At 37.0% G+C, this 15,671-nt stretch overlaps 1 protein-coding gene across 11 annotated transcripts in view; it reads left to right on the top strand.

Annotated features, from left to right (window-relative positions):
• Positions 1-15,671, top strand: part of ARHGAP21 (Rho GTPase activating protein 21) — a 128,656-nt gene that overhangs the window by 38,602 nt on the left and 74,383 nt on the right. For 7 of the 11 annotated variants that reach the window (XR_013519590.1, XM_035306960.3, XM_035306956.3 and 4 more), the window contains exons 2-3: positions 10,908-11,087; positions 15,010-15,034. The exons of 2 other annotated variants lie outside the window; for them this stretch is intronic. Coding sequence is in view for 6 of the 9 variants with exons in the window: in XM_035306960.3 (XP_035162851.1) it covers positions 10,908-11,087; positions 15,010-15,034 (205 nt within the window). In the remaining 3 variants the exon portion in view is untranslated. The remainder of the gene's footprint in view (positions 1-10,907; positions 11,088-15,009; positions 15,035-15,671) is intronic. 2 more of the 11 variants (XM_078329606.1, XM_078329605.1) reach the window with 1 other exon arrangement.

The following is a 15,671-nucleotide window of genomic DNA, read 5'->3' as shown; positions in this document are numbered from 1 at the left end:
GTCCACGTCCTTCCCCTGAAGCATGCCATCTTCCGGTGTTACAAAAGAAAAAATGAGCCAGTTAACAGTCATACCTTACTAGTTCCAACAGTTTAACTCCATACAAGAAGAAAAAGTCATGTGGCTGCACACATTCGAATCCTGTCTTATATTTTCTCAACCAATGACATCATAAAAAGGTGTTGTGTCACCATGAAACTGGCCCTAAAATAAGGAACAAAATTTTACTCTAAGTAACTGGTATTACTAATATTGATGGTAAGGTGGAAAAAAAAAAAAAAAAGACAAAGTGCTTTCCAAAAGTCCTTAGGAGTTAAGCTTACAATCTTAGATACATGATAGAATCAGTATCAGTATCTTTTAAGAGGAACATGGTATAAAATGCTTTCTTGTATTTTATTATGAATGATTCCTGGAATCTACTAGGACCCTGTTCTACTTAAAAGATAGCTTAGGACTTATATATTGTTTATATGGGCACTCTTTTATAATTCTTTTGCATTTACTTTTGTGACAGCCCTATCTCTTTCATCTCTGGCGAACATCTAGACTTTGTACTTTTTATCTGTGGAAAACAGATATAACATATCTATCTAAATAATATTTTTATTTAAGTATAACTTACTAATATAAGATCCATCCATTGTAAGTATACATTGCAGTGGTTTTTAGCTAATTTATATAGCTGTGAAACTTTCATCACAGTCTTTTGGAACGTTTCCATTGTTCTAGTTTGGAATGCTGGTTTGCATTCCCTTATGTGAGGTTTTTATCACCTTTATTTGGTTTATGATTAGTGATTTCCCCTTACATTCTCTCTCACCCTTTGAGTTTGCTTTGTCTAGTTGTTATAGCTAATTTTTATGGAATTAGTTTTTAATCCTTTATTTTGGTTTCTTTTAACCTTGAGTTATTATTCAATCAAATGACCTTGTTATGAAGCCTTTTAAGGGAGTCAAATGACAGTTCTTAGTCTACAGGAATGTAACTGCTATTATCCAGTCATGTCTTGCCTTCTTGCACTCTGATGTTACATGAATTGGCACTCACATTAGGGAAATAAGATGTATGAAGAGGGATATGTATTAGGGGTTTTCTTAGGTGGAGAAATCCGTGACAGTTGGCTACTTTACTGTGTATGCCTATAGCTTGCCCTTGTTATAAGATCTAACAGATCAGCAGCAATGTGGGTGAGTAGAAGGAGTGAAGAGGGCACCTATGTATATTTCTTTTCATATTCTTTTTCTGTGAAGGCCCATAGAAATATAACCCTTTAGGAGACTAGAGGACCTTCAGTGTGATGTTCTGCGGGGGGGAATGATTGAGATAACTGAGCTATGTCACATTAAGAAATCTTAATTAGTTTGCAGAGAGCAAAAAAGAAACTGCCTGCTCTGCACCCCATCTTCTCTGTTCGTGTAAAGAGCCCAGTAAAACAAGACATAGCAGGCTCAATTTAGAAATGGGAAGCATGAAACCATGATCCAAAAGAGTTACCTATATGATTTAAAAAAGAAAGAAAACTTGGTTAACTTGGGGAGGTGTGAGGCCAAGTCACAATAATATACTAGAAATAAATTTAATACTGTATAGTTTTTAAAGTGTTCAGATATGAATCCTACAGCAAAGGAAATTATGAAAGATAATAAATTAGATCAAAAAGCTATTAGGGGGAAGAATTTATGTAGATTATGAAATAAAGGATGATGAAAAACAATTTAACATAGACAAAATATTTTAGCATTGAATTCAGGAGACCATTATTTTAATTCTTATTGTGATGTAAAGCAGCCTACAATCTTGGACAAATCATTTAGCAAATCTGGATCTTATGTGTAAAGGGTTCACTTATTTAGATTAAATCTTAAAAGATTATTTTGTGCTCTATATAATGGGATGACAACTAAGCACATGAAAAGATATTCATTATCATTTGCCATAATGGAAGTACAAATTAGGATCACAATGAGTTATCACTATACACTTGTCACAATGGCTAAAATAAACAATAGTGGCCAAGTCCTGTCAAGGATGTGGAGAAATGGATCACTTACATACTGCTGGTGGGCATGTGAAATGGTACAACCAGTCAGGAAAACAGTTTGGCAGTTTCTTATAAAACTAAACAAGCAGTTATCATATGCTGTAATCTGAATGTCCTCCTGAAATTCACATGTTGATACCCAGACCCTCAAGGTGATGGTTTTAGGAGGATAGGGCCTTTGGGAGATTATTAGGTTCTGAGGGTGGAGTCCTATGAATGGGATTCATGCCTCTGTAAAAGAAGCCCCAGGAAGCTACCTTGCCCTTCTGCCAAGTGAGCAAGAATGTGCTGCCTATTTAGGAAGTAGGCCATCACTGAACACTGAATCTGCCAGTGCCTTGATCCTGGACTTCCCAGCTTCTAGAACCATGCCAAATAAATGTCAGTTGTTTATAGGCAACCCAGCCTATGGTATTTTGTTATGGCAGTCCAAATGTACTAAGATGACATGTGACTCAACAATAGCACTCTTGGACATTTATTCCAGGGAAATGTAAACTGTGTTCATACAAGAACCTGTACATGAATGGTCATAGTATATTTATTCTTAATAACCAAAAACTTGGAACAACTGAGGTGTCTTTTAACAGATAAATGGTTAAACAAAATGTGGTACATCCATTCTATGGAATACAACTCAGCAATAAAAAGGAATGAACTGTGGATACATGCAACAACCTGGGTGAATCTCCAGAGAATTATTCTAAGTGGGAAAAAAGCCAATCCCAAATGGTTACTGACTGTATGATTCCATTTGCATAACATTCTTGAAATGACAAAATGATGGAAATATAGAACAAACTAATTTGGGAGACCGAGGCAGGAGGATAACATCAGTCCAAGAGTTTGAGGCCAACCTGGGCAACACAGTGAGACCCTGTCTCTACAAGAAAAAAAAAAAAAACAACCTTTAAAACAAACCAGATATGATGGTGATGCATACTTGCAGTCCCAGCTACTTGGGAGGCTGAGGTGGGAGGATTGCTTGATTACTGGAGATTGAGGCTGCATTGAGCGGGATTACACCACTGCACTCCAGCCTGGGCCACAGAGCAAGTCTCTGTCTCAAACAAAACAAACCCAGAAACAAAAAGAAAAACAGATTAGTGGTTGCCAGGGGTTAGGGCCCAAGTAGGAGGGAGAGAGTAGGTGTAGGTATAGTTGTGAAAGGGCAACAAGAGAGATCCTTGGGGGGATGCAACAGTTCTGTATCTTGACTGGTGTGGTGGATGTATACACTTCTGTAATGTGATAACCCTGCATAGAACTAAAAACACAGTGAGTACAAGTAAAACTGGAGAAACTGGAGAAATATGAATAAGATGAGTGGATTGTATGTGTGTCAGTAACCTAGTTAAGATACATACTGTAGTTTTCTAAGAAATTTACTGTTGAAGGAAACTGCATAAAGATTACGTAGGATCCCTCTCTCTCTCTCTCTCTCTCTCTTTTTGGTGGAGAGTAAGGTCTCACTATGTTGCCCAGGCTGGTCTCAAACTCCTGGGCTCAAGTTGTCCTCCCACCTCTGCCTCCCTAAGTGCTGGGGTTACAGTCATGAGCCACCATGCCTGGCTACGTAATATTTTTTAAACCTGCCTGTGAATCTACAATTTTCTCAAAATGAGAAGCTTAATTACAAAAAGAACTAACATTTTAATGACCATTTTATTCATCCACGTATCTCTGTGGAACAAGGTTGGGTAAAAAGTAGGTCCTCAATACATATTTATTTACTGAATGAATGAAGAAAGAGTGTGCCACTGAGTCAGACCAAGATCTGCATGTGCCCAGTGAACTCTAATTTGGATCTCAAAAGGAGAATCCAGTCATTATTTACAGCTTAACTAGACTATTGGGTTAATTAAGCCTAGAATAACTCTTACCTTAAACAGACTACCTAACCATATGCTTGCTTTTGCAGCCACTTAGGAATTTGCTTGAGTATCCCTTGTTATGCTCCCCTAAATCCTAGAAGTGGGGGATAAACTACAATGGATTTATGGTACATTAGTTTCAAATATACATAGTCTCTCTAGATGACTTCAGAGACTTTGTTCACACAAATAGCTAAAAATAGGGAGGAAAAAGCTGTTCATCCAAGATCCAGTTTTTTCTTATTTCTGACTTACACTATTGATTGCTTACCCAGTTTTTTCCAGTGCTCCATTATTTGCTTTGATGCATCTTTCCAGTTGCATTTTATGCACAAGTATGTTAAAATATTTATATATGTTTGTTATAAAGTATTTTTATATAAGTATGTTAAAGTATTGTGAGATACTGTGATTTAAAGAGCTATCAGAAAAAATAGATTTGAAGACAATAGTGCTTGCAGAGAAAGAATGAAGAGTTAATATTTATTAAATGATTATATACTCAGCTCCTCACATGCATTTCACATTTAATACACATTCTTTGGGAGAAGTGTTTTTATTCTTATTTTAATATGAGAAAACTGAGGCTTAGAGAGGTTAAATAATTGTCTGCTATACTATAAAAATATATAGTAAATAATTCTCTGCTATAGCAGAGCTGGAATTAGTGCCTGATTCAGCTGACTCCAAAGCTCCAAATCCTACATTCTTTTTTTCGAATTATATTTATAGATTTAGGGAGTACAAGTGCAGTTTTGTTACATGGGCATATTGTGTAGTAGTGAAGTCTGGGTTTTTAGTGTAACCGTCACCTGAATAGTGAACACTATACATTTTCAACCTTCATCCCCTTCCACCCTCCCCACTTTTGGAGTCTCCAGTATCTATTATTCTCCTCTGTATGTCCATGTGTACCCATTGTTTAATTCCTGCCTGTAAGCAAGAATGCTAGCCTATGTTCTGAACTGTGATGCTAAACTGAAAATTAAAATGCTGGGTCAGATAAAAAAAGAGAGAATCACATTCCTATCCCAGTCCTCAGCAGCATGCAATCTACCTTTGTAACAAACCTGCACGTGTACACCCTGAACCTACAATAAAAGTTGGAAAAAAAGAGAATCAAAATAGAATCTTGGGTTCTTGAAGAATGATAGGAGATAGGAAACAATGATTAATAAATTATTTTTTACAATGTTAAATTCTAGAATCATTTTTACTTTTTATGGTTTTTTTTTTTTTTTTTTTTTTTTTTTTGGGAGATGGTGGCTTTTGCTGTTGTTGCCCAGGTTGGAGTACAGTGGTGCCATCTCGGCTCATTGCAGCCACCGCCTCCTGGGTTCCAGTGTTTCTCCTGCCTCAGCCTCCCAAGTAGCTGGGATTACAGGAATGTGCTGCTGTACTCAGCTAATTTTTGTGTTTTTAGTAGAGACAGCGTTTCACCATGTTGGCCAGGCTGATGTTGAACTCCGATCCACCTGCGTCAGGCTTCCAAAATGCTGAGATTACAGGCATAAGCCACTGCACCTAGCCTACTTTTTATGTTTATATTTTCTATATAGAAAAAATACACGTATATGTATCCTTTTGTCTATCATATTGACTTTATATGGCATATTAAATGAACCCTAAGAACTCCCCACAGATTTTAACTTATAAATTATCCATGCTGTTGGAGTAATATGTGTGTTTTCCCCAGATCTCAGCCCCATGCTTCCTTGTTCACACACTTCCATGCCCCCAGGATAACCACTTTCTTGAGTTTCATGATAAGCATCCTGTTGCTGCTTCTTTTGTTTAAATGTCTTTATTGAGGTATTTTGATGTATAATCAACTGTACATGTGTAAACTGTAGAGTTTGGTAAGTTTATACAAAAGTATGCACCAGTGGAAACACCACAGTCAAGGTTAATTATTCACCATCCTCCGCATTTCCTTATGCCCCTTTGTAATAATCTCCATCCTTACATCCACCCAGAGCAACTGCTAATCTGGTTTCAGTCAGTATAGACTAGTTTTTGGAATTCTTCTAGGATTTATATAAATGGAGCATACAGTATGTACTCTTCCTCCTCCTCCTCCTCTTCTTCGGTCTGGGTTCTTTAACTCAGCATAATGAACATATTGCTATGTATATCAATAGTTCATTTCATTTTATTGCTGAGTAGCATTCTATTGTTTGGCTCTGTCATGGTTCAGTTATCCATTCATCTGTTATTGAAACATTTCAGTTGTTTTCCAGTTTGTGGCTATAATAAAGTTGCTGTGCACATTTATGTACAAGTCTTTATATTGACATATGCTTTCAATTTCCCCAGGAGTAGAATAGCTGTGTCATATGGTAGGTGTATGTTTAACTTAAGAAACTGTCAGCCTGTTTTCCAATGTGTACCATTTTACATTCCAACTAGCAGTGTCTGATAGTTCTAGTTGCTTCACATCCTGGCCAACACTTAGTTTAATCTTTATATAGCACTTCTATTATGTGTGTAGTGGTATTTCATTGTGGTTTTAGTTTGCATTTCCATTATTGAATTTTGAGAGTTCTTTATATATTCTAGATACAAGTTCTTTATAAGATACACGATTTGCAAATACATTCTACTATGGCTTGCCTTTTCATTTTCATCAAAGTGTGTGTGTGTATATGTGTGTGTGTGTCTGTGTGTGTACTTTTCATAATATATATGTACATTTTGAGACAGGGTCTCATTCTGTAACCCAGGCTGGAGTGCAGTGGTGTGATCACAGCTCACTGTAGCTTCAGCCTCCTGGACTGAGGTGCTTCTGATGCCTTAGCCTCCTGAGTAGCTGGGACTACAGGCATGCACCACCACACCTGGATAATTTTTTTTTTTTTTTTGAGACAGAGTCTGACTCTGTTATTCAGGCTAGAGTACAGTAGCATCTCACTACAACTTCTGTCTCCCTGGTTCAAATGATTCTCTTGCCTCAGCTTCCCGAGTAACTGGGATTACAGGCACAGGCCACCACACCTGGCTAATCTTTGTATTTTTAGTAGAGACAGGGTTTCACCATGTGGACCAGACTGGTCTTGAACTCCTGACTTTAGGTGATCCTCCTGCCTCAGCCTCCCAAAGGAGAGGATTACAGGCATGAGCCACCGTGACCAGCTACCTGACTAATTTTTAAATTTTGTGTAGAGACAGGGTCTCCCTGTGTTGCCCAGGCAGGTCTCAAACTCCTGGCTGAGATCTTCCTGCCTCAGCCTCCCAAAGTGCTGAGATTACAGGTGTGAACCACCATGGCTGGCCAGGAAGTGTCTTTCAAAGAGCAGAGGGTCTTAATTTTGATGAAGTTTCATTTATCTTTTTTTAAAAAAATTCATTTATGTTCTTCCAATGAATATTGTGTTGTTGTTAATGGATTATGTTCCTTAGGGTTATCGCTAAGAAATCTTAACCTAAGTTCATAAAGATTTTCCCGTTTTCTTCCAGAAGTTTTGTAGTTTTAAGTGTTATATTTAGGTCTATGATCATTTATTTTATTGTTTTGAGACAGAGTCGCTCTGCACCCAGGTTGGAGTGTGTGGTGCAATCTTGACTCACTGCAACCTCCACCTTCCGGGTTCAAGAAACTCTCCTGCCTCAGCCTCCCAAGTAGCTGGGATTATAGGCATGTGCCATCACACCCAGCTAATTGTTGTATTTTCAGTAGAGACAAAGTTTCACCATGTTGGCCAGGCTAGTCTGGAACCCCTGTCCTCAAGTGATCCACCTCCTTCGGCCTTCCAAAGTGCTGGGATTACAGGTGTGAATCACTGCGCCCAGCCTAGGTGTATGATCATTTGAGTTAATTTTTGTTTGTGATATGACTTACGGATCAAAGTTCATTTCTTTTCTTGCACACAGGTAGCCAATTGTTCCAGGGTGATTTGTATTTACAAGTATTTGTATTGTACTTGTACAATATTGGCATGGGCTCATGTTTCTTTTGGGTAAATACCTAGGGGTAGAATGGCAGCATCATGTGGTTGTGGGTCTGTAGCAGAACTCTATATTCTGTTCTGTGAATCTGTGTGTCTTGATGCCAATACTGTACTGTGCTGATTACTGTAGCTTTATAAGCCTTAAAGATTTGCAGTCTAAGTATACCAACTTTGTTCTTTTTTGAAGTTGTTTTGGGCACTTTAGGTTCTTTGCATTATAAAATGAATTTTAGAAATATCATAGCAGCTTCCACATAAAAATCTCCTTAGATTTTGATTGGGATTGCACTGGATTTATAGATAATTTGGGGAGAGTTAACATTGTAACAGTACTGAGTCTTCTAAATCATGAACATGGTATATCTCTCCTTTATTTATTCTTTAATATCTCTTAATGTTGTGGAGTTTCAGTTTATAGATCTTACAAATCTTGGCAGATTTATTCCTAAATATTTTATATTTTTAATATAAATTCTAATAAAATTTTATTTTAATATAAATTGTATTTTTAAAAGTTTTAAATTTCCAATTATTGCTAGTATATGGAAATACTGCTGATTTTTTTTTTTTTTTTGTATACTGTGTATTACTTTCATTAACATTCTATTTAGTAGAACTCAATCATATGGCCATGCCTACTGCAAGTTTGGCTGGGCAGTGTTGCTACCTATCTATTTTTTTACCTTTATATGAAGCAAATTATTGTGGCAGAGTGGATAGACTCACAGTGGAAAATAATAAAAAATGTAATAGAAGCAAGACTATTCACATATTTGCAATTCAATAAAGGTGGCCTTTCACCTTTAAAATGCTGGGATTAACTTGGAGTTGTAATTTAAAACAAAATTTTAGCAGCTATTTAGACATGTTAAGTTTAAGATACCTATCAGGTTGGAAGAGGCTTGGGCTTGAAATACAAATTTGGGAGTCATTTGCATATAGATGGTGTTTAAGGCAGGAAATGGAATGAAATCACCAAAGGACAGAGTATAGCTAGAGAAGTCCGTAGACTGAGCCCTGGGTACCTCCAGGTTCAGAAACTTGGCAGATGAAAACAAAGGAGCCTGAGACAAAGTCGACTGTGAGTTGGAAGAAGAATCAGTGTGAGAAGTCAAGTGGAGAAAAGTCTTCAAGGAGGAAGTGACCCCTGTGCCAATAAGGCACACCTAAGATGAGAACAGATAATTGATCATTCAGTTTAAAGTGTGGAAGTCATAGGTCACCTTGACAAGAGCAGTTTCTGGGAGTTAGGCAGATAATAGCCTGATTTAAAAGGATTTCAGAGAAATAGAAGCAGAAGAATTGGAAACATCAAGTACAGATAACTTTTAAGTTTTAAGGACTTTTGTTTCAAAGAGAAGCAGGCAAACGAGATGATAGCTGGAGAGAGCTGTGTGTGATCAAGAGAGGATTTTGGCTAGGTGTGATGGCTCCCACCTATAATCCCCTGCCACTTTGGGAGGCTGAGTTAGGAGGGTCACTTGAGTGCAGGAGCTCAAGACCAGCCTGAGGAACATAGTGACACCTCATATCTACGAAAAAAAAAAAAAAATTAGCTTGGTAACATTCACCTGTAGTCCAGCCTACTTGGGATGGTAAGGTGGGAGTATCTTCTGAGCCCCTGTGGTCCAGTCTGCAATGAACCACAGTCGTGCCACTGCATTCCAGCCCAGGCCACAGAGCAAGACCCTGTCTCAAAAACAAACCAACAAACAAAAAAGGATTATGTTAAGATTCAAGAAATTACAAAATACGTGTATGCAGATGGGAATGCTATATAAGTAAAGAGAGAATAGGTGATGCAAAAGAGAGAGGGGAGAATTGTTGGACCTCTGTTTTGGAATAATAAGAGGGAGGGAATGGGATCTAGTCTCAACTCCTGGGACCTTGGGAGAATGGAGAGCTCATCTATCATAGCAGAAGGGAAGGCAGGGGAACATGGACACAGTTGCAGGTTGGTGGGGTGGATGTGAGAGGCAATTCAGTTCTCATTTTATTGCTCCTGTTTTCTTAGTGTAATAGAAAGCAGGACTATCTGCTGCAGGTGAGGATGGGGGAAAAGGGATGAAAAAGTCATCTAGGATGAAGGACTGGAGAGATGAAGTCTCTCTGAATAGTCGTCTCTGTCAGAGATGAAGGACTGACAACACTAATGGCTCTCTTGAGGTTAGTGGTCATGAACTTAGAATATAGCTTCGTTTTTGTTTTTCTCCACCTGTGTTCCCCCTGCATAGGTGCAGGAAGCCCAGAGCAGGCAGTGTTGATTTATCCAGGGTTAGGTTTTGTCAGGCAACTTTGAGGAAGTGGGAGAGGGCAAAGGAGTTGAATTGAAGCTGGCTTAAGAGGAAAGTCAGAACAGGAAGTGATGAGGGACAGGGAACGGGTGGTTGGGTCAACTCCAGATTGAAGAATTGCAAGGGTTGTGGAATGAGAAGGAATGAACTAAATAGTGAACTAATAGATGGTGGTTCTAGGTAGGATTCTTGATTTGGGCTTGTTAAGGGGGTTTCAGTTATGACCAGGTGAAAGCTGAGAGTGGAAGAGAGGAGGTCACAGAACAGGAAGGCCAGGGTATCAGAAGGGTTATCTGTGTGGATACTGAATTTGTACTCAGAACCTGAAGACCTTTTCTGTTGTTTTCTAATGTCCTTTGTTGCTGTTGGACTATCTGATAAGGTTTAGGTTTCTTTCTTGGTAAGAGTTTTATGTCTCTTCTTTCATACTTTGTTTCTTAGTCCATAGTGCTCTTTAAAACTTCTTTGGTATTATCTTTCATTCCTTCTATCGCATTTCTAATTTTAGCAATTATTTATGTATTTTGAGAGTTTTTTTGTTGCTTCTGGCTAATTGTTTATGGCATTATTTTCTAGAGAAATATTTTAGTTTTTAATAATTGCATGCTTTTTTATAATACAGATAATTTGCATCAGAAGATAGTTCATATTGGCATTTAGGTATTAAAACATTTTTACATAGAATTTTTTCTAGGTGAGGAAGTATATTGTGTTATGTAGTTAACTTTTAAATATCTTTTCACTTTAGGTCTCAAAAAGTAAAGATGGAAAAGAACAAAGTGAAACTGTATCACTGTCCGAAGATGAAACATTCTCCTGGCCAGGTCCCAAAACAGTTATGTTGAAAAGAACATCTCAAGGCTTTGGTTTTACATTAAGACATTTTATTGTTTATCCCCCAGAGTCTGCAATTCAGTTTTCTTATAAGGTAAGAGAAATAGTTACAGCAACTTGAGGCCATTCCTATTTCCTTCTTGTCTTCTTCTTACCCTTCCCTCTGGCCTTTTTTTTTCTAACTTAAAAGAATTAAGCATTACATTTGCATTTTTATTATATGATTTTTCTTCTTTTAGGTATTTTTCCACTATCAACAACAGAGCAGAAACAATGAGTCTTCTTTGAAAGATCATAGTGATTCTAAACTCCAAATCTATATTTTTAAAGACTCCTAATTCCAGACTTTATTCTACATTTTCCGATATGCTAGAAAGATACTACGTTTTCTGGGCTGACTATGCAGAGGAAATGGTTCACTAAAATATTCAAAGAGTTTTAGTGGAATTAGGACAATATATAAAGTTCAGATATGTAATATGATATCATATTAGAATTTAAAAACACAGCTTCTCATCAGAATGAATTACATTGACAGGCTTCAGTGGACAGTAACGCGAACTGAAAAGGGCAGCCTGAAATAAGTATAAGTGCAGTCGACACACTGAGTACTTGCTCTGTATTCCTTACCAGTCGTTATGAGCATTTCTTACTTCATCCACATCACAATCCTGTGGAGCATGGTGGTATTATTAGCCCCATATACCAGATGTGGAAGCTGATCTGAGTCATAAAACAGATACGTAGTTGATCTGGGATTTGCTCTTGACCAATATTCATGCTCGATGCTCAACGATAGTTAATTATACACAATAATATAATGGAAATGATGATATTCAGAAGAGTTATGAGATCCTGGCCAGGCCACTTCTTTTGACCTCTAGATTTCCATTTTCATTTGCAGGAATTGAACTAGGGATTAGAAAGTGTTTTCTAATTCTAAATATCTATGAATCCAAAACTGTCTTTTAAAAAGTAGTGTCTGATGGGGAGGGATAGCATGGGGAGAAATGCCAAATGTGGGTGAAGGGGAGGAAGGCAGCAAAACACACTGCCACGTGTGTACCTATGCAACTATCTTGCATGTTCTGCACATGTACCCCAAAACCTAAAATGCAATTAAAAAAAAAAAAGTAGTGCCTGTATTTGTATCTAGAACCACAGTTTTAAATTATGTTTTTTTAAGTATGTCTTCCTAGTAGTTTCTTACAAGATAGCTTTTTTGAAATACTGAATAGCTTTTTTTTTTTCTTTTTTTAAATTAATTGTTTATATTTTTGGTTATTTGAACACTGAGATAACAGGAAACAACTGAATAGCTTTTAAGGATTGTAAAGAATTGCCACCTTTGGAATGAAATTTATCTGTTTGGATTTTCTGAAATGTGTGTAAAACAACTGGACTAGATTCCTTAAGAATCTATTTGATATTAAAGTCTCCAGTAGTGTTACTTGTGCATTAGGTCACATATAAGAACACTGGATAATTACATTAGGATTGCATATTTTTTGTCTTTATTTTTTTTGAATAAGAGCTTTGGATCATGATGAACATATAGGTAGTACAATTTTTTATAAGATAATTTTACTGAACTTATATAAACATATGATTTCTATTGGAAAATATTTCTAGAAATTTTAGTAGCACAGTACAATAAATCCTCACTTAACATTGTCAATAGATTTTTGGAAACTGTAACTTTAAGTGAAACAGATTTAAGTGATAACAGATCTTATATTGGCTAGAGTTTACTGGGCATATTTCTAGTCATAAAAATATCACGGAACTTGTAAATAAAAACCAAAACACTTCGAGTGTTAAATATTGAAATAAATGTGAGGTGTTCATACACTTAAGAAAGAGTTATAAGAAGTCCAGAATTGAGGGTGGCTGGAGCCTCTCCCGGCAGCTCATGCAGCTCAGGGCACGAGGTGGGACTTAACCCTGGACAGGATGCTGTACATCCTGTGTACAGGACGCACACACACAGCCACCCACATTCAGACCGGGACAATGTGGACACACCTGTGCATCAAAAAGGCACAGCTTTGGGTTGTGGGAGAGAGCCATAGTACCTGGAGAAAACCCACAGAGACAGGGGGAGGAATGTACAAACTCCACACAGATGGGGTCCCAGTGGGGAATTAATTTTTCTTGTGAATGTTAAAACAAAAGAACTTCAAATGAAATGATGTTATTCCAGAACATGCTTACAGTTGTTGACAGCATGGTCATTGGAATCACAAGAGCCTGGGTTTGGGTTCCATTTCTGCCTCCTATTTGATCTGTGACCTTGTATAAGTCAGCTAACAGACCTTCTTCACAGGCTGTGTGATGATTAAATGATACAGTACTTGTAACATACTGAGCATGGAAATTGACACTATAGTTACTCAATAAATTTTAGTAATTAATGCTATTATTTAATACAAATGTTCTTGCGAACAGGGCTCTGTCTTGTAAATTTTACATGGAAAATATATATTGGAATCTTTTCTATTTTAGTTATGAAACTTTGTCAGTTCACTTCAAAGGAATTAAAAATTTTAATATTGTCTAGCTTTTAGAAAATGTGTAATTAATATAACAGTGTCCTTATTTTATTACTTATCTGGCAACCTCAGTCTTAGAACAGATCTTAAAATCAGAAGAAGGAAATAAAAACATTTGGCCAGCCAAAGTAAATGTCAAAGAATTATGTAATAAATTATCAGCCCTTCACCCAATGTCTGTTTTTCTTTCTAAGATACATGGTAGCTTCAGTATGGTAGAGGCTCAGCAAATATTTGAAAAAATGTATTTTTATACTAGCTTTTTTTGTTTTTGTTTTGAGATGGGTTTTTGCTGTGTTGCCCAGGCTGGAGTGGTGTGGCGTCATCTCGGCTCACTGCAACCTCTGCCTCCCAGGTTCAAGCAATTCTCCTGCCTCAGCCTCCTGAGTAGCTGGGATTACAGGTGCATGCCACCACACTTGGCATATATATATATATTTGAGACAGAGTCTTGCTGTGTCACCCAGGCCAGAATGCAGTGGCTCACCACAGTCTCCTCCTCCTAGGTTCAAGCCTCCCAGATTCTCCTGCCTCAGCCTCCTGAGAAGCTGGGATTACAGGCACGATGTACCATGCTCAGCTAATTTTTGTATTTTTAGTAGAGACAGGCTTTCCCTTTGTTGGTCAGGTTGGTCTGAAACTCCTGACCTCACGATCTGCCTGCCTCGGCCTCCCAGAGTGCTAGGATTATAGACCTGAGCCACCATGCCCAGCAGTTTTTGTATTTTTAGTAGAGACGGGGTTTCACCATGTTGATCAGGCTGGTCTTGAAGCTCTGAACTCATGATCTCCTGCCTTGGCCTCCCAAAGTTCTGGGATTTAGGCGTGAGCCACCATGCCCGGGCTTTCTAGTTTTTAAACATTTCTTTTCTACTTCCCAGCTAGAGGTAGATAACATGGCAGCAAGACAGTGTGGTAACAATGAAAGAGACCAAGTAGATAAGCAAACTTCAAAATTGAATATAGGAACTTAAATATGTGGCTATTTGGGACCAGTCCACTTATATAGACAGCTCTGGATCCTGTAATATCTCTTAAGGCACATTTAAGTGTAGTACGATAAGTGATAACCTGGCCTTTCCATCTGTCCAATTGCCTACTTTACAATTTCACTTGGCTATCTCTATTAGAAGTCTCATACTCAAATGCCAGAAACTGAACTCCTGATGCCCTACCCCTAAATTGGCTTCACCCACAGCTTTCTTATCTCTGTTTGTAAAAACTGTTATTTTTCCAGTAAAAGACACTTCCTATACTGTTACTGAAGATGGGCTATAAGTTTGCTTTTGAGCTTGCCAGTGGCTGTAGGAGAGATCAGTTAATACTGTTAGTGAGACTGTAATTGCCACAATTTGGGGAGGTCAGTTTGAATTAAATTGAGTCTTGCCGTGATTAACAAGAGTTTATAAATGTGTATTCATAAATGAATATATATATATATATATATATTGTTTTTATTTGTAGGATGAAGAAAATGGAAACAGAGGAGGTATGCTATAAACATTTTAATTTGTCTCTGAATCTTTGTCTACCCATTTCTTTCTGTTCTTTAAGTGATATTAAATGAGATATAATTTTTGGTGTTCAAATATAATAGTTTTTATGTGTGAGAGGTATAGAATTAAATGTATTTTACTGCAGACTTCAAAGTTTTATGAATTCCATTGTCTCATCTTAATTTGAACATGTAATAATTTTGTTGTTAATTCTATGTGTTTTTGTTGAGAAATATGTCATGATAATTCCAAGGAGAGTATTTAAAATTTTTATTTCAATTATAGTAATCTTTCTAAATGAAGTGATTATTTTAATAAAGAATGCTATGTGTTTTATCAATTAGGTTTATTGACTCCAATATTGAAAAGAGAATTTGGGTTATTCTTCTAGTTAATGTTATTGTTGATTTAAACATTTTTTAATGAACTTAAAAGGACAATCAAGCTGAAGATAAATTATTTCATAATTGATTTTAAGTCAACTTTAATGAGTTAAAATTCACACTCAACAAAATGCACCCATTAAAAAGTTATTTTTAGATAATTTTAGAAACAAAGTTGCAAAAATAGTACAGAGAATTTTCATGTGTCTTTTATTTAACTTCCTTTAGTATTAAAAACTTACAATAC

This window comes from Callithrix jacchus, chromosome 7, assembly GCF_049354715.1.
Source record: "Callithrix jacchus isolate 240 chromosome 7, calJac240_pri, whole genome shotgun sequence".
In the NCBI taxonomy this organism is placed as follows: Eukaryota; Metazoa; Chordata; class Mammalia; order Primates; family Cebidae; genus Callithrix; species Callithrix jacchus.
Note: the sequence above shows the minus strand (reverse complement) of the source record. Positions and strands in the feature narration are given on the sequence as shown.